Here is a 23,939-nt window from a genome sequence, read left to right on the forward strand (position 1 = left end):
GGCAGTACCGGGATGTAGTGGCGTACATAACTAAATACACTCTTGCATACTCACCGGTTTTTTACCGACCATTCCAGTCTCGAATGCTCGGTGAAATTGTAGTTACTACGCATTAACTTCGTTTTGGTAGTGCGTGCTAATTACGACAACAAAGCAACTGATTGTTTGACCGATAAAAATCCGGTGAGTGTGCAAGCACCCGCTACCAATAAAATATCGGCCGATTTTATACTGGCCGTCCAAAATCGGTGTGTGTGCAACTAGCGTATCACGATAAGATTACCTTGACGCTGTAACATTTTTTTTGTTCAGAGTATAACGCGAACTATTTTATGAAATTACCTGTATACATGTCATATTCGATCACGATCAATTCATTTCGTACTGTCCTAGTGATGCTCTTTACTGATAGGTGCCACCAGCCAACAATGAATTAGAACCTAATATTCATCATTTATAATGTTGTCTATTCCTAGAACATTCCAAGTTCTACCTGTCTCTATTAGATGGCACACGACTTCACTCTTCCGAATCCCAAACTCCATTTCTGTCTAAAAATATTTTTGATTATTATGGATAATTATCAAGGTGATGTGATATGATAAGCGGCTTTGCCTCTCTCTGCCCCAGCAAATTTCGTTTATGCAGTATTTCTTAATTGGATTCGTTATGCTGTATGGCTATTGTTTTTCATCACTTTGTAGATCACTCAATAGTATGTTTTATACCTATTTGGAATAGAAACCTTCCTTCACTGGGGTAAGTTTTTTCAGTCCATAGTTTTTTTATAATTTCATTTGCTTTAAAAAAAGGGAATTGGCCTATTTTCCAATCACGTGAAAATTTATTCATAATTTTCTCGTAGGGTTTCTTCTGGAGAGTACCAACTCAGCCAGCTGAGAAACGATTCCGACTTCAGAATTTGTTATATAATAAGTTTGATCGACTCCAGTATCCGAATCACCTTCGTCAGCCGAATCCGAAGTATTGGTACTAATTGGCAGAATCATATTTCTACATTTCCTGAAAACTCATCTACTCTATATTCATGTAACAGTGGAACATTTTTTATAAGAGCACTGCTACAAGTTGTCGTCATCTCTTCAGGACATCACCTAGAACTCCAAGCACCATCATAAATCGAGGGAAATTAAGGCCAGATTTTCGATAATTCCTGATTCATTATTTTTTTATTTGATTACCGATTATTAGATGATATTATTATTTTCTCCTCCGTAACTGATAATGAAAAATCATTGGCACTGATATATTTATCACGTGCAATTCATGTAAAATAATTACTTTGAAGAATCAATCTTATTTTTTTACAGCGCATTATAAGACTCACACTTGTTACGCTGAACATAGTACTATGAACAGGCGAGTTATATAATATAAATGTTGATCATATCTAACTTAGATTCTCCTAAACATTTGATTATTTGAATGTTCGAATTATTAAATGATATTTTATTTTAATGTTGTTTTCGTTTTTCAACAGAGGTAGTGGAATATTTTATGTAGTCACTGGATAGTGTTTTTGTCACGTCATATAATATGAATTTTGTTTTCCGTGGTTGGCAAAATTCTGAAATACTACTGTTTCAAACCCGGCGGCGCCCGATTCAACATCAATTTTTTTTTAGTCTCCTCCTACTCACGACCCAAAGAAGCTTCCTGACTAAGAGCTCCCTGCAAGTGTACCTTTTGATAAAAAAAAAGGTTACCATGCAACAAAGTGAGCCATTACGCGTCGCGTCTGCTCTAAGACAACGGAGGGCGATGCGCGGGGGCAAAGAGGCAGTCTAAGCAATGAAGCGCCATCGCCGAGAGTGCGACCCGAACGCGGGCAGCTGCGTCAGGGCAGATGTCGTTGACATCTGCCCTGATCTGTTTTTCGTATTTCTTTTTTAGGTAACATAATTCGATTCTCGAAGCTCTTCATTACTTAGTGCAGTTGGCACATTCTTTCAGTTACTGTATTTTTGAAGTGGAAATATAAATTACTAGCTGTTGCTGTTGTCATACTAACGTACAGCCGAAGCAACTGAACCTAGAATCTTGAAATATGCAGGTAGGTTTTTTGTATAGCGTGAATAAGCGTCAAGGAAGGGAGTCAGGAATTTCCACCCCCAAGGAAAAAAATAGGGGTGTGTAGATTGTAGTTAGTATCATCAGTTTTGAAGTTTTGGGTAAATATAAAAATATTGTAACTATTTGTTTAAAATGGTCTGGCACAAAACGTAATATGACAAACCAAATTCCACGCGGGCAAAGCCGCGAGAAACAAGTAGTATAGTATACGAAAGAGAAAACATGCCACTTATATGACATGTCTGTCATCATTTATGGCAGACATCGATGTTTCGGAATAAGACACTTACATTATTGCCTCTTCAGAACCAATCTAAATAACATGGTGAGAAGATTAAAAAAAATTATGACTTTGTCTAGAATCGCCCTCTAATACTACCATCATCCTTTCCGTCATATATGAATCGATTCAATTTGCTGCCAAAACCTTTCTTTTCCATGTAATTTGTGTAAATGACAAACTGGGAATGGAGAGGGATTTTTGGCGTTTATTTGGATTCAAACCCGAATTGAGATAAACATATTGATTGCATTTGTTCAAATTTGGATACGTACTGTGCTATAGAACTGATTTTTTGAAAAACGAATTATTGGCATTTCAAAGCTACGTATTTTCTAAACGAGTGAATCAGTTTCCATAGGCAAATCAGAAATGCATAGGAGTTCCAAAGTTTTTTCAGGTCATATATTACTCGACGACTATTCCAATATGAAAAGGTTTGGAGAACGATACCGTCGCTGGGAGGATTGAGAGATTTGCAATGAAACTTGAGTCCAAACTTATTCCACTGCTGAAAAAACGACACGTTTTTGTTTTTTTGTAAAATATCCTTACCCCGGAAATTATGTCAAGCGGTACGTATTCAATTCTCCCCCTATTCGAGGCTGACATATTGAAATAATTTGCCTCCCTTCAATAATCCATATCCGTTACTACCCGTGCATAGCATTATGCCTATTTCAAGTATGCGCATATAAATGAAGAATATTCAATCAATCATAATTCAATTACCTTTGAAAGGTGTTGGTTCAGTTCACATCACAAGATGTTCGGTTGTTATACAAGATTGGGGACTACGTGCGGATGAGAGATTCCACAATCTAGTGAAAGAATGTTGTTGTAAAATGATGTTTATGGCATATGTCCTACATTGGTTGCCTTCACACATAGATGGCGCTAGTATTATTGCATTCAACGCTTTTCCAGTTATTACTAACCTTCAAAAGAGAGCTGTTGAAATTTCATGATATTGTACTCATAAGTTTGTGAGTTATTGTGACACCACTTTTGTTAATTTCAAAACCATGAATCAAAATAACAATTTCGTGTTTTAATTTCACACTGCTTCTTGATGAGATGAGATGATGAGAGATGACTGTTCAAGCAAAGCAATGGCTTGAAGAGTATTATAAGGACTCCGCTCCATCAAACGTGGTGGCAGATACACCGATGGGGCAGACCGCAGTGGAGGTCCAAATGAGGCAGTTACACCATAAAACCATAAAAAAATCCACAAAATCGTTTTCAATTATCGAAAAATGAAGTTGTGTGGGTTAGCTAAGATTGTGAAGATATAAAAGGAACGTGTCGGCTTTATATTACATGAGTAATGACTCTGGTCAAAGTGGGTGCAGCGTGAGCTCACTGTTGACCAAAATCAAGAACGTCTTGATGATGCTGAGCATCATAGTGATAAGAAGACATAGGGTTGCCATGCCTATACGGTGCCTATACCAATACAATACATGTATTTTGAAGCGAGTATCGGACTATCCTTTTCTGTACAACTTATAGGCGACGGGTGGTGGTGGGTAGGTAGGTAGGTCTAAAGTAAATGAGTATATTCGACCCTCCACCGCAACCCATAAGGGTTTATTGTGGCTCAAACCTATTCACACTCGGCCAAATAAACCCAGCTACTCAACAAAGCCGATTAGTTTGTATGGTGAGTGGTCTTTCAGGTCAGATGGTGAAAGTACGGATCTGTCCAACTCAAAGAACCTGATTCGGTCCCCAGCGGGGCAGGAACAAAGTATATGCTTTGCAGTTTCATCATTTTCCAGACAGAGGCGACACACACTGCCTTCCGACAGTCTAAGTCTCTGCATGTGATGATTCAAATGACAGTGACCTGTAAGAAGACCTGTCAGACATCGTAGTTCATCCCTACTGTAGTCCAACAACTGTCTCCTGACCAGAGACAATCTGTTTAGTCTTCCTTTCGAGGAGAGTCTTTTTTGGCAGTTTGCTACCAATTAAGACGTTGCTCGGTAGGAGCCAAGAGCTTCCAACGCCGCTTGACTGTCCGAGAATATTTTTATTGACTTGTGAGTGAGGTTGGATTTATCCAATCCCTCCGCAGACAATTCAATAGCATAAATTTCCGTTTGAAATACAGTCGCATAAGTTCCTAGGCAGGTAGATAACTCTGGCCTGGGTCTGCGACTGAAAACACCTGCACCTGAACCGGAAGGTGTTTTTGATTCATCTGTGAACCAACAACTATCTGCTCTTGATATTTTCTTCTCCCGCAGAATCCAGTCCTCTCTACTCGGGCATAGTCTTTTATAAGGCAGTTCGTAGTTGTGGTTCGTAGTGGTGGCGGGTAATGAGAGGTTATGGAGAATTTGTTTACATTTGAAGTAAGTTGGACCATAAAACAGTGGTGGTTGGTTCAGTTGATAATCAAAGGAATATTATATATTTACAAAATAAATCGATTCAGGTGAAAATGTAGTCTGTTCAAATAGTTCCTACAGTAAATCTGATTAATTATTAATGATTATTGAAATGAGGCCAGTTTTTCTACCACCTAATAGATTTTTATTTATGTATGGATTTATAATGAAGCGCATGATTTACTAGGTTGAAATTGAATAATTTCAAATGAACTAAATCATAACAATGATAAATGTTAATTCCAAAAGTAATGAACTTTGCTTCATAAAATCAGATGAAGTAATTTGTGATTTATTCTCAGATTTGATGAACAAGCGGTACGGTTCGATATTATTATGTGATTTCATTCAAAATCGGTATCCTGAGTTCTTTGTGGACCGGTATTTTTTTTTTTAATAATTCATGATGACGAATTCTATAATTCATATGTGTGCTATAGGTCGTCATATTCATTCTGTGATCAACAGGCTAAAAAGGTTTCTGCTCAATGTTCAGTTGTTATACTAAATAGTTATTCTTGTGCAACCGGTGTCAAATTTGTTATTGCTCACTCAACAACTAACTTACGTCACACAAAGAATATGATTTCCGTTTTGGTTTCTCTTTTTTTGCATGAGGCTTCCGAGTTGCATATAGACAATATTCAATAAGAAATGACCGTTGTCATTTTTGTAACCTATTTTTGGTTGGGATATGTCTTATAATGAAATAATATAAAACTAGTTTCTAAAACTTTATTTATAAGAATAAAATAAAAAAATGATCATTAAAAACATCAAAAATATCCCCTTTTATAATGTCGGTTCACAAAGACCCCTAGATACCAATTTTGAATGAAATCACATAATGATATCAAACCTTTATTTATAAGAATAAAATATAAAAAATATCATTAAAAACATCAAAAATATCCCCTTTTATAATGTCGGTCCACAAAGACCCCTGGATACCAATTTTGAATGAAATCACATGATAATATCAAATCTCAATCGTAATTACTAATATTCATGATTTCTCATCGAAAATTCTTCATATCGGATCTCACAAACCGTACCGCTTGTTTATAAAATCTGAGAATAAATCACAAATTTCTTCATCTGATTTTATGGAACAAAGTTCATTACTTTTGAAACTAACATTTATCATTGTTATGAATTAGTTCATTTGAAATAATTTAACTTTATCCCAGTTATTCATGCCCTTTATTATGAAGCCGTACATAAATGAAAATCTAGTACGTGGTAGAAAAACTGGCTCCATTTTCATAATCATTAATCATAAATCAGATTTCCTGTAGGAACTATTTGAACAGAGTACATTTTCACCTGAAATGATCCATTTTATAAATATATAATATCCTTCCGATTATCAACTAAACCAACCGCCACTGTTTTATGGTCCAACTTACTTCCCGTAAACAAAGTTATGTTGCCTTCAATGTAAGGATGGAAAAGGCCTCTCTATTGTATTTTGTTACTCTGAGTTCTGAGCAGTGTTTGGCCATGTTTGATCAGAAAAACCGGAATTTTCGGGTCGATATGTGATGATGGATGAAACATGGTTCTATTACTCCACTCCGAAATCAAAAAGATCGTCTCTATACATGGATGTGTAGATCATGCAGAGAAGTAACTTTCAGACACAAGTAACTGAAAGTAACTGAAAGAAAGTTTGTATCTGAAAGTTACTTCTTTGCATGATCTACACATCCCTGTATTGAGTTACTTATTTTCAATTTGATTACTTCCTTCCTTCCTTCAGAAGATTCCCTCATTTTTTTGTGTCGAGATGGAATAGTGGAAGGCCAAAAACTTTGTTTCCCAAAAATTAATCACTCCTAAAAATATAACCCGAATGTTTGAAATACAAACTGAGTAAAGAAAAGTATCTTCTGCATAATTCAGTGTTCATATAGAAGTATTTGTTTCGAAAGAATTTTTTCTTTCGTGTAATTCAATGTTTATATGAAAGTATCTGTTTCAGGAGGACTTTCTTCCAGTTTGTGTCTGAAAGTTACTTCTTTGCATGATCTACATATCCATGTATGGAGTTACTTATTTTCAAATTGATCACTTCCTTTCTTTCTTTGGAAGATTCCACCATTTTTTTGTATCGAGATGAAGTAGTAGAAAGCCAAAAACTTACTTTCCCAAAAATTAATCACTCCTTAAAATATAACCTCTTCAATTCAAAAAATATTGTATCTATCCTGAATACAGAATAGTTAGAATAGCACAACTGAGAAATAAACTCAGCATATTGTCTCTGGACAATGGAAGAAACCAGAATATATTGATATGGCTATTCAAGATACTGAATCATGGAGTCAACTCTCCTGAACTTCTTACACGGATAAGATTCAATGTGCCTGCAAGAATACCGAGAAATTCTCTTATGTTCAATTTACGCCTAGTTTGTACTACTGTTAGGTCACCGCTCATAATCATGTTGTGATTAGCCAATACATTCAACTTACTGATGGATATAGATTGGACAGTTTTAGTCAGCGCTTTCAAAAAACTCGTTACACAGTTCATAATAGTTCATAATAAACTTCAATTGAGCATAAATTAAGTATTAGAGTGTAAGCCATATAAATGTATCTATTTAAATTTGTATTTCAAAAATTTTTTCAATTCATGTAATAAGGCCTTGTAGGCCTGTTTGAATAATAAATAAATAAATAAATAAAAATACAAAACTAACTATAAATCCCAACAAAACTATTCCAACGCAATTTATCACGAACCACTCGGTTGATATACCGTTATTTTGAAAATGTAACTTCCAAAAGAATAACCTTTTTCTTATAGGTCCGGAACTATATAACAACCTATAACTTTAGTGAATATTACTAGAGTTTTTTCCCAAAACTAAACCGTTATTTTAACACCTCGACACGTGTTTCGATCATCAAGTGATCATCTTCAAGAGGAAGATAAAAGATTCAGTTTGATCTTTCTCTTGAAGATGATCACTTGGTGATCGAAAAACGAAGTGTTTAAATAACGATTTGGTGTTGGGAAAAACTTCAGTAATATTCATTACTACACCGAAGGTTCCAAACCGTGCTTTACAAGCTTCGAATTGAAAAATATATGAACTCAGTTCCTTTACATATCAAATGAAAATGTTATCGATGAAAATAGAATATATAATTGAATGAATAATACCCATATATTATTTATTCATCAATGTTTTTACTGAAAAATATTTAATTTTTCAAATCAACAGACACGTTCAGTTTGCACCTCTGCAAACATCATAACATTAAAATAAAAAAAACACAAAAATTATTTTCATCGTGCAAACATATGCACTACAAGCATTTATGCTTAGGTAATTTCTGTACAGTATTATATAATCTATAACAACAATATAAATTGCAAAAATGACAATTATGGAATGAATAAAGTTTGATTTGATTCAAATATATTGAAGACAATTTCCCAACAATGGGAAATTGTCGCGATGGCGCGATGCGCGTTTCGCTAACCAAGTTAGCATCCTCAGGAATCATTATGACTAAATGTTACTACTATGTTAGTGTTTTTATATCGTAGTGGTTTAACTACTATCTGCTATTGTTCCTAAGCTGAACTAAGTGTTTTTGCAATATCTCTAACATATTATATATTTCCTCTATGTTAGTGATCATCTCTAATGATTATCAGTTTTTCATTCAGAATTATTACGTATGAGACCGAACAAACAAAACAAATTAATTTAAATATGCAAGAGGTATAGTACAGAAAACATTTTTTTCAAAAATAACTAGCATTTTATCAGTTGTTTACTGATTTCGAAATGGAAAATCATGTTGCAGGGGAGCTGAAAATATACGATGAGTTACTAACTTAATTAGTGAAAGTGATGACAGAAGTTGTTTTCAATGGATTCATTTTACGCCAGAGATTCCAGATTTCACCCATTAATAATAATAGTAACATAATTTCTTAATCACTTACTTGCATAATTGGGTGTAGTATCGACCATACTTGCTAATGGTCCAGTGGATACAGCTCCATTTGATGCAACGGCTAGTGTGAGGAAAATAATTGCTGCATTTCGATTACATCCAGAGTAAGCCAGACCTAGCATGAAAAGCCCCTGAATACCACAACCTGGAAAAATGTGATATATGTAACTTGTGGAATACTTATCTGTTTTCCAATATTGAACCAAAGTTATTCTTGTGAAAGAATCTGGGATTTTATTAAATATTTCATGTGATTATTAACTTTCCACAATCTGGAAATTGAAGAACCCTGTAATACCTAGCGAAAGCTATGTTTGGTAATATACATTCTAACTTCAGGAAATTCAGAACTTTTCAAATGCCGGATCTGTTTCTCATACAATGTAAAATTATGGCAAGACCGAGAGTCTTTATATAAACACTATTCATCGGCGAGTTTTCAAAAGATATTCAGAGATATTTGTCACGAAGCTGAAAACTGATCAGGATGTAGATATGGGCCCATCAGTATCCCAGCTTTGGAATCTTGAGTTTTGTCAATTCAGCGAAATAGGTTTTCTGATGACTTTCGTCGCATGTCGGTGACTGTTACAAAGAACGGTTTGAAAAACGGGGAGGACGGGAAATTCGTGATTTCTTCGTGGCTTTTAGGAAGGCAGGGAAAACGAAAAGTTCGATGGAGTCTTGCGAGAGCCACGAAGGGGGTCGGACACAAGAGCCCGTGAAGGCGGGTTCTGTGGTGTCATCCCTCAGCCTTTGAAGCTGCGGATAGTGGCCTAAATAGGAAAGTTATTTTGTTCCTGAGCGCAGGGTGTGAAATTTAAGGAAAATCAGTAGCGAAATTGTCAGCCGGTATTGGGTACAGGGAAGTAGAAAATAAATGTGTTGGTGTTGAAGACACACCGGGTCAATGAAACCTATGGTTGACCATGAACCACCAAAGAGGCGTTATGTGAATGTTTGTCTGTTCATATATTATTTTGTCTGAGTTCATTTCCTGTTTGCAGAGAGGTTATTTAAGTTGGGTTCCTAGTGTAGGTTGTTTAGCTAGAATTCATATTTCAGGTAGAAAAGAAAGCAAATTCAAGGTTGAATACCTTTGTCCCTGAAGTAAAAGTAACACTGAAAGTATTTTGTACTGAGTTGAAGCGTTTGTGGTTATTTAAGAGGTTGAATCAATAATGAATATTGCACAGTCAAATTGGCGGCATTTTCTTCGTTCTATATTCTTTTATTTTATAGAATTCCATATTTTTTTTACACGTTTCTTTTGTTTTTCCATGAAACTGTTGTTTTATTCATTATACTTTATATTGAAAACCTCGAAATTCTATTTAATCTTGGACTGAGAAAAACACCATCCTCGTAGAGTAAGATGAAATTGAAAAAGAAAAAAAGAGTAGAGATCTCTTAGTCAATTTATTGAGAGGAGAATAGTAAGTGAAAAGTATTTCAATTAACCATATAATAAGATAAAACTATTAGTATGTATACCCAATGATCAGGTTTCAAAAAGACCTCATCTTCGTACAGGAGACCGAATTCACGCTTCTTTCGGAATTGCCTGAAATCGAGAATTTGATGTGGAGGAATTCGCTAAGAAATCTAATTCCACAATTCATATCTTTTTCAATTTTTTTGTACGTTATTACAACCCTACTTAAGTGTAGAAAGGACTAACTTTCAAGTTACTGCCTTACGCTTTGATCATCATAATTTTTTTCTCAAAAAATGTTGCGTTTACCCCTACTTATCGGGCATCTCCTTATTTATTTGAACTTATGTGTACTTCTCATTTGTATTTGTATTCGGATCTTAAATAAATAACATATATTATTATAATTCCATTGCTGATAGTGACATGAATATTTTCTGGCATTAAAAAATGTATTCACTGCTATAATTCTTTGAAAATTTTATATAAGACACACGGCAAAACTAATGAATACAGTATTTTTACTCGAAAGAACAACCAAGAAGTTCAGCTCCCACTTTCAGACAACTATTTGGTGAGAACCTTCCATGTATTCAAAGATGTTCAAACCTGTAGAGCAATTGGAAAGATTATGAATATTTGACAGCCTGGCATGTGAAGCGTAGTACCAGCGTCATTAGTGTGAACTTCGAACATAATCGCAAACAATTCAAAATGATGGCTCCTCGCTGTTTGCTTGGATTAATAACATTCAGAACTTTAAAAGACATTGGTCAACAATTATCATTGTTACCACGCTCTTTCCACATGCTGATCTAAAATATTGGTTGGTTGTAGAAATTTTAGTGTTGTTTTCCTTCATAACCCAGTAATGCAGAAAAACTCTCCCACGTATCATTTTCTTTTCTCTATGATTGAATTAATTCAAATCAATGGTTCAAAGTATGAAGAAAAAAATTCAACATGGAATCTGCCTGAATTCATGGTCACAATTCGAAGTATTTAATCCTCATTGTGAAACAATCATTTATCAATAGTGGATAAATGTGTCTCAAGAAAGTGAATATTTTTTTTTACTTTTCAGAGTCAGAATTCTATATTACCTTATTCTTCTGTCAGAAAAATGTTATATCGGACCTCTTGTGGCAGGCCGGATGAGATTCACCATCCGATGTAGAAGTTGGGCTCAAAAGTTCGTAGACTAACAAATTCCTTTTTATTCATTTTTTCAAACTCATAAAAAAACTTCACTCAAAATAATCTCACTCAAAATCTAATAGTCCGACAGCTGTAAAATTTGTACACGTGACTTTTGAAGGTTAGGTTTAATTAAAAATCATCTGAAATCATTACCTACTAGTAGCGTCATCTGTGTTAGGTTAGGTTATGTCTAAACCGCAACGCGCAGGGATTTATTGTGGCTCATACCTGTTCATATTCGGCCAAATAAACCCAGCTTCCCAACGAAGCCAATTAGTTTGTATGATGAGTGATCTTCCAGATCAGATGGTAAGAGTACGGCTCTGCCGAACTGTAAGAACCTGATTTAGTCCCCAGCGGGGCAGGCACAAAGTATATGATCTGCTGTTTCATCATTATCTGAACAGAGGCGACACACACTGTCTTCCGACAGTCCGTGTCTCTGCATATGATGATTCAAATGACAGTAACTAGAAAGAAGGCCTGTTAGACATCGTAGTTCATCATACTTAGTCAAACAACTGTTTGGTATCAAGCTTTGAAGGGTGAATAAGCACCTTGGTGTGAGCCAATCCTGAAAGATTCTGCCAGAAGTCCATAAATCTTCTTGCCATCCAGATATTCAATCTCTGTTTGGTAAAGCCTAAAGCGATTCATCTGGTCCGATGAAACTGCTTGCAGCACCCTCCTTTGGAAGGGAGGCAGCAGCTCCATTGCCTTCAAGGCCAGTATGGCCAGAAATTCAGACCAGAGACAATCTGTTCAGTCTTCCTATCGAAGAGGGTTGTTTTTGGCAATTTGCTACCAATCTAGACGTTGCTCGATAGAAGCCGTGTTAGGCTAGGAGCTTTTCAGCTCACTCAATATGTGAGTATAGAATGGTCTCAGGTGACATTCAAATCTCATTCTGCTCCAATAGCGATGCCGTTGTGAAAGTAGCGGTTCGCGTTGGATTTGAATCGCTGCCAACTCCCATCAACCATAGATAGATATTCGCTGCACTTTTATTCTTTAGTATTGGTGCAGGTTTTTTAAAATTGAAAATGAAATAATGAAAATGAATAATTCAAAGAAGGAAAGATTTAGCAATGTTTGCATGATGTTCAAATAATTATGAGCCGTTACTTGAAAATTAATAATATTTTTGAAACGCTGGAGAGTAGATCTCTTCCACATAAACGCCGTTCTTCCAATGAAAGTTGAACCTCATAACGATGAACAGCCACAATCCGTCCCGTATTTCTGATATGTACCGCTCTTGATGGAATCAACTGTGCCAAGTCACTTGAACAGTTTCCATGAAAGTATGTATGAAAGAGAGACAAATCTCCAATATTTTTTCGATGTTCCAGACTATCAAGTTTTCAAGTGATGTTCGTTTCAGTCAGGCAGATGACTCTTTTCTGGTTAGAATCCAGCAGCTTCAGGGTATGCTTAGAAGCGGAGCTCGATAAATGTTAACAGTATACCAAAGAAGCTCTTCTGTTAAAATTTTCTGATTCGTGACAGGGTTTCGAACTTTCAAAAAGCGGCTTTTGAAATTCCAGCAACACGATTATGCCAAGATATATTGGTGTCCATTTTAATTCCCAACAACCTTATTGGTGAAGACACTGTATATAAGTTTGATATTTTTGGGAAAGAAAGTATTTGGCTTTCTACTACTCCATCTTGATACAAAAAAAGGGATGAGGGAATCGTCTAAAGAAAATAAGTAATAAGTGAAAATAAGTAACTCTATACATGGATGTGTAGATCATGCAAAGAAGTAACTTTCAGACACAAACTGAAAGGAAGTCCTCCTAAAACAGCTACTTTCATATAAACATTGAATAACACGAAAGAAAATAATTCTTTCGAAACAAATACTTCTATATGAACACTGAATTATACAGAAGATACTTTTCTCTACTCAGTTTGTATTTCGAACATTCGTTGTGGAATAAATATCAGATATCATTCACATGAGTTCTACTTTGAATGAATTTTCTTTCCCAAAAATTAATCACTCCTAATAATATAACCCCTTCAATTCAAATTAGATTTCTCTTGGCTGGGATTGAATCAAATAGGTGAATGAATGTCATTACGATGTCATCGATGACATAAGCAGATCAAGCTTATTCCGTGACATTAAAAAATCGTAATTCATGAATGAATTGTGTGTATTTTCTATAATGTTATCCAATTTGGTACTGAAGAGCCTTGGAGCAAGTGTCTTAAGGCGAAACATCGGTGTATACCAGTGAGGGTGACAGTGTTCCATGTAAGTGCAATTTATTACCATTCATTCAAAGTAGAACTCATGTGAATGATATCTGATTTTTATTACACAACGAATGTTCGAAATACAAACTGAGTAGAGAAAAGTATCTTCTGTATAATTCAGTGTTCGTATAGAAGTATTTGTTTCGAAAGAATTCTTTTCTTTCGTGTAATTCAATGTTTATATGAAAGTAGCTCTTTCAGGAGGACTTTCTTTCAGTTTGTGTCTGAAAGTTACTTCTTTGCATGATCTCCACATCCATGTTTGGAGTTATTCATTTTCAAATTGATTACTTCCTTCCTTTCTCTGGAAGATTCCCTCATCCCCTTTTTTTGTATCAAGATGGAGTAGTAGAAAGCCACAAACTTTCTTTCCCAAAAATTAATCACGCCTGAAAATATAACTCCTTCAATTTAAATTTGATATTTTATTTTGACAGATTAGTCATTTGTTTGAGACAATTCAATATTGAGAATTTACTTTAAGTAAAGTTGAACAAAAGTTGCATTTGAAACGGTATTAACCAGGTTTATCAACTCAAAAAGTTTCAACATTGGTCTTTCGAGTTACTGAGAATATGCTATGGAAAAGTGAATTTACAGAAAAATGTGAATTGGTAATGCTGAAACCAGTGGATTGCAAAAGAATTGTATAAGAGAAGTAGACAATGTATTTCCTGTTAACGATTTGTTTGAACAGGAATGCAGAAAAGTTGTACTATGCCAAGAAAGAAATGCTCAGTCAGAGATAATACAGTTTCCATCAAAGAGTTCTTTTAAAGAAATGAAATCAAAAAAAAGGAAGAGTCAATTTTTTCCAGAAATCAAGTATTTCGAAGCTAAACTTGGAACTGAAACTTATTCAACAGCAGAAAGAATTAGGTGAGCAAGAAACACAAGAAAGATTGAAAGCTATGGAAAAAAGAAGAAATAGTATTCTTAAAGAAATTGAAATTCAGTAGAAAATAATCCAAAAAAGAACAACAGAAAGTGTAACCAAGTCTATACCATCTCGGGATTTGTACCAAGATCCAGTTTTCATGAATCATTGGGTTGAGAATGCCAGAAAATGTAGTAATGCTGTAAAATGTTTGAACGTTGATGAACAGTACATCAAAAATAAATCAGAATTGAGTGAAAAAAGCAACAAGCGTTATTTTATTTGTGAACATTCATGTTATTCTTCCTCTTTTGGAGGAGGTGGAGATAGAGATATTGCTCTTGACATCGCTAGAAAATGTATAGAAAATACCGCAAATACGAATGCATTACTGAAGAGACAAAGTGCAAGGGACCTTCCATATTTCCCAGGGGAACTCACTGATTGGCCTATTTTCATTGCTGAGTTCAAAAGATCTACTGAGCAGTTTTGTTTCTCAGATGAGAATAACCTTGTTCGTCTTGATAAGGCACTCAAAGGAAGAGCTAGGGAAACTGTGAAAGCCTTAATGATTTCGCCAAGTGATGTTCCTAAATTCTTAAAAAGCTTGAGATTTATCTGATAACAAAGAACATATTCATGTCAATATTTGCTGTCGATATACCGAAGATGATGAACTCCATCCAATGAAGAAATTCTCAGGCAACATTACCTGACAGCAAATTGAATGCAATAAAACGTCTCGCTTGCACGAAAAGGAAAATGAGTCGCAACAACGACCTCGCCAAACAGTATTATGCTGAGATTCAAGATTATATAAACAAAGGTTATGCAGGAAAATTAGAGAATGAAATAATAACAGAAAATCCGAAGAACTGGTTTTTGATGCTGCAGCCAAGTCGTTTAGATATAGTTTTTTGGCCCAATATTTGTTTCAATTGGTCATTGAAAGGAAAAGAGAACACTTGACACGTGTTCAACAATTCTTGCTATCAGACGATTCATTTCACGCTGTGGACAACCTAAACAATTTATCACAGATAATAGAACAAATTTTGTTGGAGCGGAAAGAGAGCTCAAAGAAGCTGCTAGTACGCTGGATTTTACAAAGTTGTCAGATGAAGTTACTTGCCGGGAAACTTTGTGGAAATTCAACCCTCCAGCTGCTAGCCTTATGGGTGGAATATGCGAACGTATGGTTCGTTCCGTAAAAACGGCTCTCAGGGTAACTTTGAAAACAGCTTGCTCCAGAGAAGAAGTACTTCAAAACTTGATGGTCAAAATTGAATATACACTGAATTCTAGACCTTCAACACATATCTTAGTAGACCCTAATGACCCAGAAGCGATCACTCCCAATCATTTTCTGTTGTTGAGACCAGGTGGTGTCGATATCTACAGTGAAAACAAAAATGATATACTCGGGAGAAAACAGTGGCGGTTCGCTGAAAGTTTGGCAAATTCATATTGGAAAAGGTGGGTCACAGAATATCGTCCTACCCAGATTCCAAGGAGTAGATGGCATTCCAGAAGTGAAACTATCGAAATAGGAGACATCGTTGTGATAATAGATGAAAATGCATCAAGAAATGACTGGTTATTGGGTCGCGTAACTGAAATGTTACCTGGCAGAGATGGCGTGGTACGGGTCATTCGAATCCATAGGGAAAAGGAACAGCTTCATTAGACCACTCACTAAACTGTGTATTTTGCCTACTGGGGTGAAAACTTCTTCACGGGGTGGAGGATGTTGAAGACACTGTATATAAATTTGATATTTCATTTTGACAGATTAGTCACTTGTTTAAAACAATTCAATATTGATAATTACTGTAAGTCAAGTTGAATAAAAGTTGCATTTAAAACGATATAAACAAGGTTTATTAACTCAAAAAGCTTCAACACTTATCGAAGCAGAAACCAAAATTGTCTGCCCTGACATTATTATATCCGGTTCGGAGACACTTATCTCTTTGGAGAACACCAATGCCTAAGTTTTCGTGGCATTAAACTGAACCTGATTACTTTCACCCAAATTCAAAATAACCTCTAGATCCTCATTAAGATATGAAATCTCCTGCTGTCGGTGAAGATGTGCATCCGCAATCGATGTCCTGGTATCCAAATAGAGACGAGACAAGTGTGCTGCCAGCAAAGCAATATATTGGATTCTTGGTTTTTTTTTCCAATAAATCAGACCTCTTGTAGCAGGCCGGATGAGATTCACCATCCGATGTAGAAGTTGAGCTCAAAAGTTCGTTCATATTGGAGACAATATGGCTCCTTGGGGAACACTAGCGTTGATGGTAAATCCATCGACGGCCACTTGCAGAGAATGTTTTTTCAGGAAGCTGGAGAGCCATAAACAAAAATGATCCGACAAGCCGTAGCATCGAATTTTGGCCAGCAAACCCTTATGCCAGACACGGCCGAAGGCCTTATAAACTTGTGAGGAGTTTCTCACATCCCACATAGTGAATGAATGTTCTCCTGAATATCTGTCATATCTATTCATGAATTATCTTCACGAAATGTTTCTTGGAGAAAATAGTTGTTTCCATTAATCAACCAAAGTAATGAATATAACTTTTTGTGATTTCAGTATTCAATAAATGTGTTTAATACATTTGCTTTAACATTCAGCCTAGTTTCGTGATTGCAGTAATCATAATTGATTGTTAGTTGTAATAGTGATATAAATAATATAGAAAATAAGAACATATGACAGTAATACTCACAGATAAAGGTTGCAAATTTCCTTACATTCGTTCTAGACATCATGTTGGATCTTAGTAAATAATCCCCAAACATAGAAAAAATGTAGGACCAAAGCATCCTGAAGAGATGAGGAAGACCAGACAGAATTCCTGTCTGAAAAAAAACAATATGACAAAATGTGTGTTTCTACAAGTATTTGGTGGAGTTCGCCGCCGAATTCAAATCCTAGAATTTTCAGAAGGGTAGCGGGGTATTATATTCTGAATAAGCAAGTTAACACATATTATTATATAATGAGAGGTGTCCTATTTCAGCCAGATTGATCTCATCGACGTTTGTTGAACTTTTTGCAGATGTAGGATCATTTCATGATTTTTTATCAAAAAGAGATTTTACCCTATGTAAGTATATGAGTCAATTAAAAAAATGAAATAAATGGTACTCAACTGCTTGTACGCTCCATCCATGAACAAACTTGAAGTAAGTGGGACCGTTTGTAATAAGTGTGAAGATGCCCCAGCATCCACCAATTTGGGCCAAAGAGTTCATCCATACTGTAATATCAGTAAGAATACATTTCCATGGTATGGATATCTGCAAAAAATAGATGAAAATGAAATAACCTGCAAAAATTCCTGGGGACTGGAGGTAAAATAAGAGCAAAATTCTTTCTCCCCCCCCCATTTTTCCGTGAGGGATTTTTCACCCGAAAGATCATACCAATGTTATCAAAGCGAAAACATGTATGTGATTCAATTCTGTATACGGACGAATCCTTTCCGAATGTAAATGCCTATCAAAATATATTTATGGAAATTCTTATTTGAAATGAAAATATATGGTCTTCCAACAGGGGTTTCTGAACTATGACGATTGTCAAATTAGTTGTTATTCATTCAGTCTGTTTTGCCAAATCACCATGGACGGATAGCTACAGCATTCAACAACACGTGTCGATTATTTTGTCAAAATGGATGTTCTCTTCGAGCAACATACCGTGCGCTCCGCCAATTTTACGGTCGTCATATTCGTCCACCGAGAAGAATATTCGCAATCTGTTCCAAGTCACGTTAGTTTACGACGTTTCGATTGTTAGTGTCTACAATCGTCTTCGGGTGGGAATGGACTGATGACCGTTTTGGCGGGACTTAGCCATTTTTCGCTTGATGATGGGTTTCCATATGTTGCGTATGTCTACGCTGGCTTGGCTGAATACGTTGTTGGACAACATTTATGCGGCTTCCTTGAATTTTCTCCTAAACCAATGTTCCTCTCTGTGCAAGATCTCAGCTTGGGACCACTCGATGTTGTGTTGATGGGTCCAAACATGGTCTGCTATTCCTGATTTGCTGGTTTGCCCTCGCTGTGTGTGTTTCTTGTGCTCGGCAATGCGAACATTCAATGGCCTCTTAGTTTCACCAATATAGGATTTTCTGCACTCACAGGGTATCCGATAAATGCAATTCTTGGAATCGCAGTCCGCGTTTGGTGGCCTGGTTTTCGTGAGGCTGCTACGGATAGTGTTACCGGATCTGAAGCAGGTTCTGATGTTGTACTTGGAACCAATTCTTCTTATCCTCTCCGATAATCCTCTGATGTAGGGAAGTGCAAGCATTGGTTGTGACGGCTTCTCTTTCTTGCGAGGCTCCTGCTGTCTCCTAGCTAAAGTCTTTTCTACCATCGCTTTGGAGTAGCCATTCCGTTGAAGATCATTTTTGATGATGTCTAGTTCCTTCTCAAGACCTTCCATCGTATTACAAAGTCCAAAAGCACGGTCTAATAGAGTCTTTATTCATTCAATTGTTCTATTTATACTTGTATTTTATTTCACTATTATTTCATTTCAGGTTTATTTTGGTTAATATAATTGTTATTTTCAGCTATTCATTTTCAATTCTTCTTTTTAAGTAATTTTAGGGATTTCAAATCATTTTATATAGTAGACAATGGAAGTCCGAACTGGTGAAATTCAAAAAAATTTTTGTTTTAATTTTTTTTTCAAATCATTGAACTTAAATAATTGAAAAGCTCAGGAAATAGCATGCAAATAAATATGTGTACGTTTTTTTAATAGAATACTTGTATTCATAGGAAAATAATTTTTTTTTAATGCTCAAACAAATTTAATTTTTTTTAATCGATTGATTAATCATCCTCATCTTCATCACGAACGAGTCTCTGTGATCAACTGTGATGGCGTCATGGCAACATAATTCAGAGTGGGGACGGAGTGAGAGAGAAATAGATAGAGAAAAAGTGGAAGAGGAATAGAAACTCGAAGAGGGGAGTGAAGGTATCATACAGCTGCACGCATTGAACTTTATCGACGAATTTCTGTTATTTCGGCTTGCAGAAATCGTCAGATTATATATTTTTCGTTATCCTTGAATCATTTTCTTCAAAATAAAAAAAAATGCCACGCTCGAGAATGTCGAAATGACGTTATTTTTTCACAACTTTGCTGCCCTTCCTTTTCTTTACGTCACTCTCAAATTGTCAGATTACTAGAATATACACTTTTTAGCATGTGGTTAACTCACCTTACCTTAATCTGACGCGCTCGAGAATTACTGATGATCTTTTTTTTTTATAATCTGATCCTTTATCATTCACGGGCGGCCTTATATATGGGGCTCATATTTGGTGGACGTACTTAACCGGGTACAAAGTATCTCCCTGTATATTAATCTGCCGCGCTTTAGTAAATCCCGAAATCCCCGCTTGGGCTTCCCTATTATTACCAACATTTTTTGGCCTGAATTAGATGATCTGGACACATGTTGTTCCAACAAAATGGCGCTTCGTGCCATTCAGCTCATGCATTCGATGTTCTGCACGAACGTATTGAGGCCTTGATCATCATCAAGGTGATATGAACTGTCCACCGAGATAGTGCGATTTGATCCCGTTAAACTCTTTCTAGTGTGGTTCTTTCGAGTCGCAGGTACCTATATGCGAATAAATCACAAACCACAGCGGTTCTCAAAGCCATCATAACCCATGCCATCGGTCAAATTCAGCCTGATTTAAGCGACAGAGTCATGGACAATTGGACGTTTCGGATACGCTTTACTCAGAGAAACCGTGGCGGATATTTGAACTATATTATATTCCACCCATAATGGCATCAATAAGTCTTTCAAAAGAATAAAAAATGTTGATGATATCTCACACACACTCAGTTTTATTCGAATTCAAAGATAGAAAGCGCTCATTGAAAGAGTCTTTATAAGTATGTAGAGTGTAGAGGAATGATTATATTGACCACTCACATGTTTCTTGGCATTGCTCACTGCCAAACTGCTCAAAATATATTCTTTTTCAGCCTCTGATATCCTTGGATGATCTTTGGGACTGTCGTACACCAGACACCACCAAGCTATGAACCAAGTGGCCCCAAGCATGGCGCAAACGTAAAATACCATTTCCCATCCCCATCTGTCTATGATGAAACCGCAAAGGGGATAAGTAAGAGCGGCGCCCACGGAACTACCTGAAAGTATAAAGTGTCATAGAAACTCATTTAAAATAATTGACAAGATAGGTTGAGAGCTTCATCACATAATGTTATCGTATAATCGTAGGATGTCCGCCATTGAGGATGACAATGTGTAGTTGGTGAAATTTAATCTCTTTCATATTTTGTGTAACACTCCTGTGAATTATATCTGATTCATTTTGAATTGATGTACATTAGGACTGAAATACCTAAAGTCGATGATTTCCGATAATTGAAAATTCCTTCAGAGTATCATTCTTTGAAATATGCTGAAGCGGACAACAAACGACAGGTTCGTCATCGCCCCATTTGCCTGTGAAAGAGGTAATCAACCGCATATCCGTCCGAAATTTGTCCAATTCCTAGTATAAGGAAAAGAAACTTCACATATAGTCAGTGGGCATACTTGAAGACCGGCTGTAAATCAAACCATCTGAAGAAAGAAATCGTTCAGGCCAGTCACAATTCCCTACACTGTAGGTTAATGGACTGACACCTATCAGAAAACAACTACTGCCCTGGCTAATACCATGAAGGGCGTTGGATTATATCTTTATGTTGATGATAGACAGTACCTTGCACTGACGAGTGGCCAAACATCCCGAAACCGGTCTGCAAGTGTGTTCCAATAATTGAAAATCTATTGCGGCAGTTGTATTGCCGCCAGCATAGGCAGACATAATTTCAGTGAAGTGAAAATTCATTAGGACTGTTTGAAGCAGGTCATAAATGATGTGATAGACAAATATTTCGCTTGATCAAACCATTGAAGAGAATATACCATGTTTCTAAAAGAAAAAAATCGTAACAGTCCTTTTCTCAGTAAATGAGAAAACCTAAATTATATGTGGAATTTCAGATTGGGATCTGACTCTGTCAAATTTTCATTATGAAAATTTTGTAATGGTCAGAAATTCACAGTGATAGGATATTCCCTTCGAAATTAGTTCAAGCGAAAGTATTAATTTCAAATTAATGTTTCTTTTTTTATATTTTCCTTGATATGTATATCGCACACCGAACATATGTTAATGGAAATTGAAGATCAGATGTTATGGTACGAATTACCCAAGTAAGCTGACACGAATCTGCTCCTTTCGTTTGGTGGAATCCAGTTCGCCGTTAGGTTATGCATAGACGGCCAAGCGAATCCCTGAAACAATTAGAAAGTCAGGGAAAGTTCGATAGTGAAATTTGAAAATTTTGATAGAGTCATTGAATTATGTCCTCAGCTTGATTCAGCTCGAGTCACGAAAAATATAATGAAAAGTGTTGCGATATTGAGAATGACACTTTTCCTGTGAAGAATCTGATTTTTATTTCTACAATTACAATAATAGGTTGTTTCAGAAGTTTTGTGCATTTCAATATCATGCGTTTTGTAGCTCCATATCTCAATAAATATTCATTCCACTGTGTCGTGGTATATACCGATCAATAAAGAATGATGTATTCTTTACATTGATGCTGTTCATTTTTTTCCTGAATCTCAATTTCTTCGGCCATTTTTCTCTACGAATTCAAATTGAACCAAACAGGACAGACTAACCTTTGTGGGGTATCTTGCATTGATGTCTTTCGAATATAACTCAATGGCCGGCGTGGTATTTGCCGGAGAAGTAGTTGTTTTCTGGCACCCATTGACTTCAATATACTATGTCGGTACGTTGGGAGAAATGAATATTCCGAAATATCATTTCGAAATATTCAATTGTTAGTCAGTCTTTGAAATAATAAAGAAACTACAATTTGAAATAAATATGGATGTGTTTTAGAAAAAAATTGACGTGTTGAGTGGAATAAGGTCTACAGCATGCCATCGTGAAAATAATGAGGCATTTCGGGAGGTTTTTCGACATGTCAATGGACCTATTCTCGAAAATTGATGTGTATCACTGAAGTATTGAGTAGGTACGTCCAAAGAGAGTTAGTCTATTTGACCACTGCAACTCGCGGGGTTTTATTGTGGCCATAATTGTCAGAACTCTGTGCAGTGGGGCAAGCCCAGAGGATGTCTCCACTACGAAGGCATGAATTCCTCCCACATTTCATCATTTTCCTCAACCTAGTGAGGATCTGATGAATAGTCTGTGACTATCTTCATAAGAAATACAAATATGTGACATTGGAAGTAGGTGTCCTGGTACGCATATAGTAGGTGTCCTTCATATAGCTACAGGGTGGTAGCTGCACCACCAGTCAAATCACGTTCTCCCTGGATTCGATCCTGTACACTATCTACAGTAGTCATAATGGCATATTGGAGAGATTCCCATTGATTGGTCGATATTGAGTTTGTCGGATATTCAAGGTGCAAGTTTCCCTCTTCAATGACCGCAGCAACCTTCTGTAAGTCAGCTAGACTTTTATACTCCAGATTCAACAAAAGACGGCTTTTTTCGCCTTCAATTTGAGTGAACCATCGTTTGAGCGTAAACGTTAGCTGACTTGGTCAAGTGGAGTTTGCCTCCTCTCCTGGTGCAGATTGTGTTTCTGCTGTTCAATAATTTGGTGATAGGCAAATCAATAAGATATTCTGCTCTCGAAGAGGCGCACCATACAGCTTCTTGTTCGTTAACAGTGTTCCTGAGGAAGTTTAAAACATTTGTCTTTGTTTATCTTGTTTATCAAATGTTATAGTATGTTCGTGCCAGTTTTCCTGTTCGAACCTGTATAAAAAATAATCGAGAGTGTAATTTGTAAATAGAAAGTTTTTGTTGACGGTACGAAAAATCATCTTCTCATTTCAGGATCAGGAAATGGAGAACTGCTCTTGCTCTGAATGTTACAGGGATGATATTCGAGGTCGTTTAGTCGACGTTCATCTTCTCTAAAGATTGAGGTCGGATTCTTTGGTTACTGTATGGTCCATGAAGGATCTCATGAGTAGCTAGAGAAGAGAAGTCCACCACAGCAGAGACCTGCATTATCGGGATTAAGCTTTCGACGAAGACAGATCGCATGATACCTCAGAGGTTCAGTTAGTGACATTGAGTGGGCATTGAGTGGGCTCAGAGTAATACATGCTTTTGGTATGGATACACACACCTTAGGATGGGGCGTCATTTATAAGGACTCCTACCTTAACTTAGCCCACCAGCTGAGGGTGTTTTGAAGATCACCAACGAGGGCATTAAAATACGAAAGCATTACCGAACAATGGGTTTTTTTAACAGTACAAGTTTAATG

General features: G+C 36.3%; 1 protein-coding gene across 2 annotated transcripts in view; it reads right to left on the reverse strand.

Moving 5' to 3' along the window:
• Positions 1–23,939, reverse strand: part of NaPi-T (Na[+]-dependent inorganic phosphate cotransporter) — a 49,848-nt gene that overhangs the window by 16,137 nt on the left and 9,772 nt on the right. For both annotated transcript variants that reach the window (XM_074178845.1, XM_074178844.1), the window contains 5 exons: positions 21,819–21,903; positions 20,524–20,744; positions 17,699–17,845; positions 17,272–17,404; positions 8,743–8,898 (listed from right to left, as the gene is read on the reverse strand). In XM_074178845.1, the coding sequence (XP_074034946.1) occupies positions 8,743–8,898; positions 17,272–17,404; positions 17,699–17,845; positions 20,524–20,744; positions 21,819–21,903 (742 nt within the window). The remainder of the gene's footprint in view (positions 1–8,742; positions 8,899–17,271; positions 17,405–17,698; positions 17,846–20,523; positions 20,745–21,818; positions 21,904–23,939) is intronic.

The sequence above is a fragment of the Leptinotarsa decemlineata genome, unplaced genomic scaffold, assembly GCF_025532065.1.
Source record: "Leptinotarsa decemlineata unplaced genomic scaffold, Ldec_3_MD MMD2_tig00004307_RagTag_RagTag, whole genome shotgun sequence".
Classification (NCBI taxonomy): domain Eukaryota; kingdom Metazoa; phylum Arthropoda; class Insecta; order Coleoptera; family Chrysomelidae; genus Leptinotarsa; species Leptinotarsa decemlineata.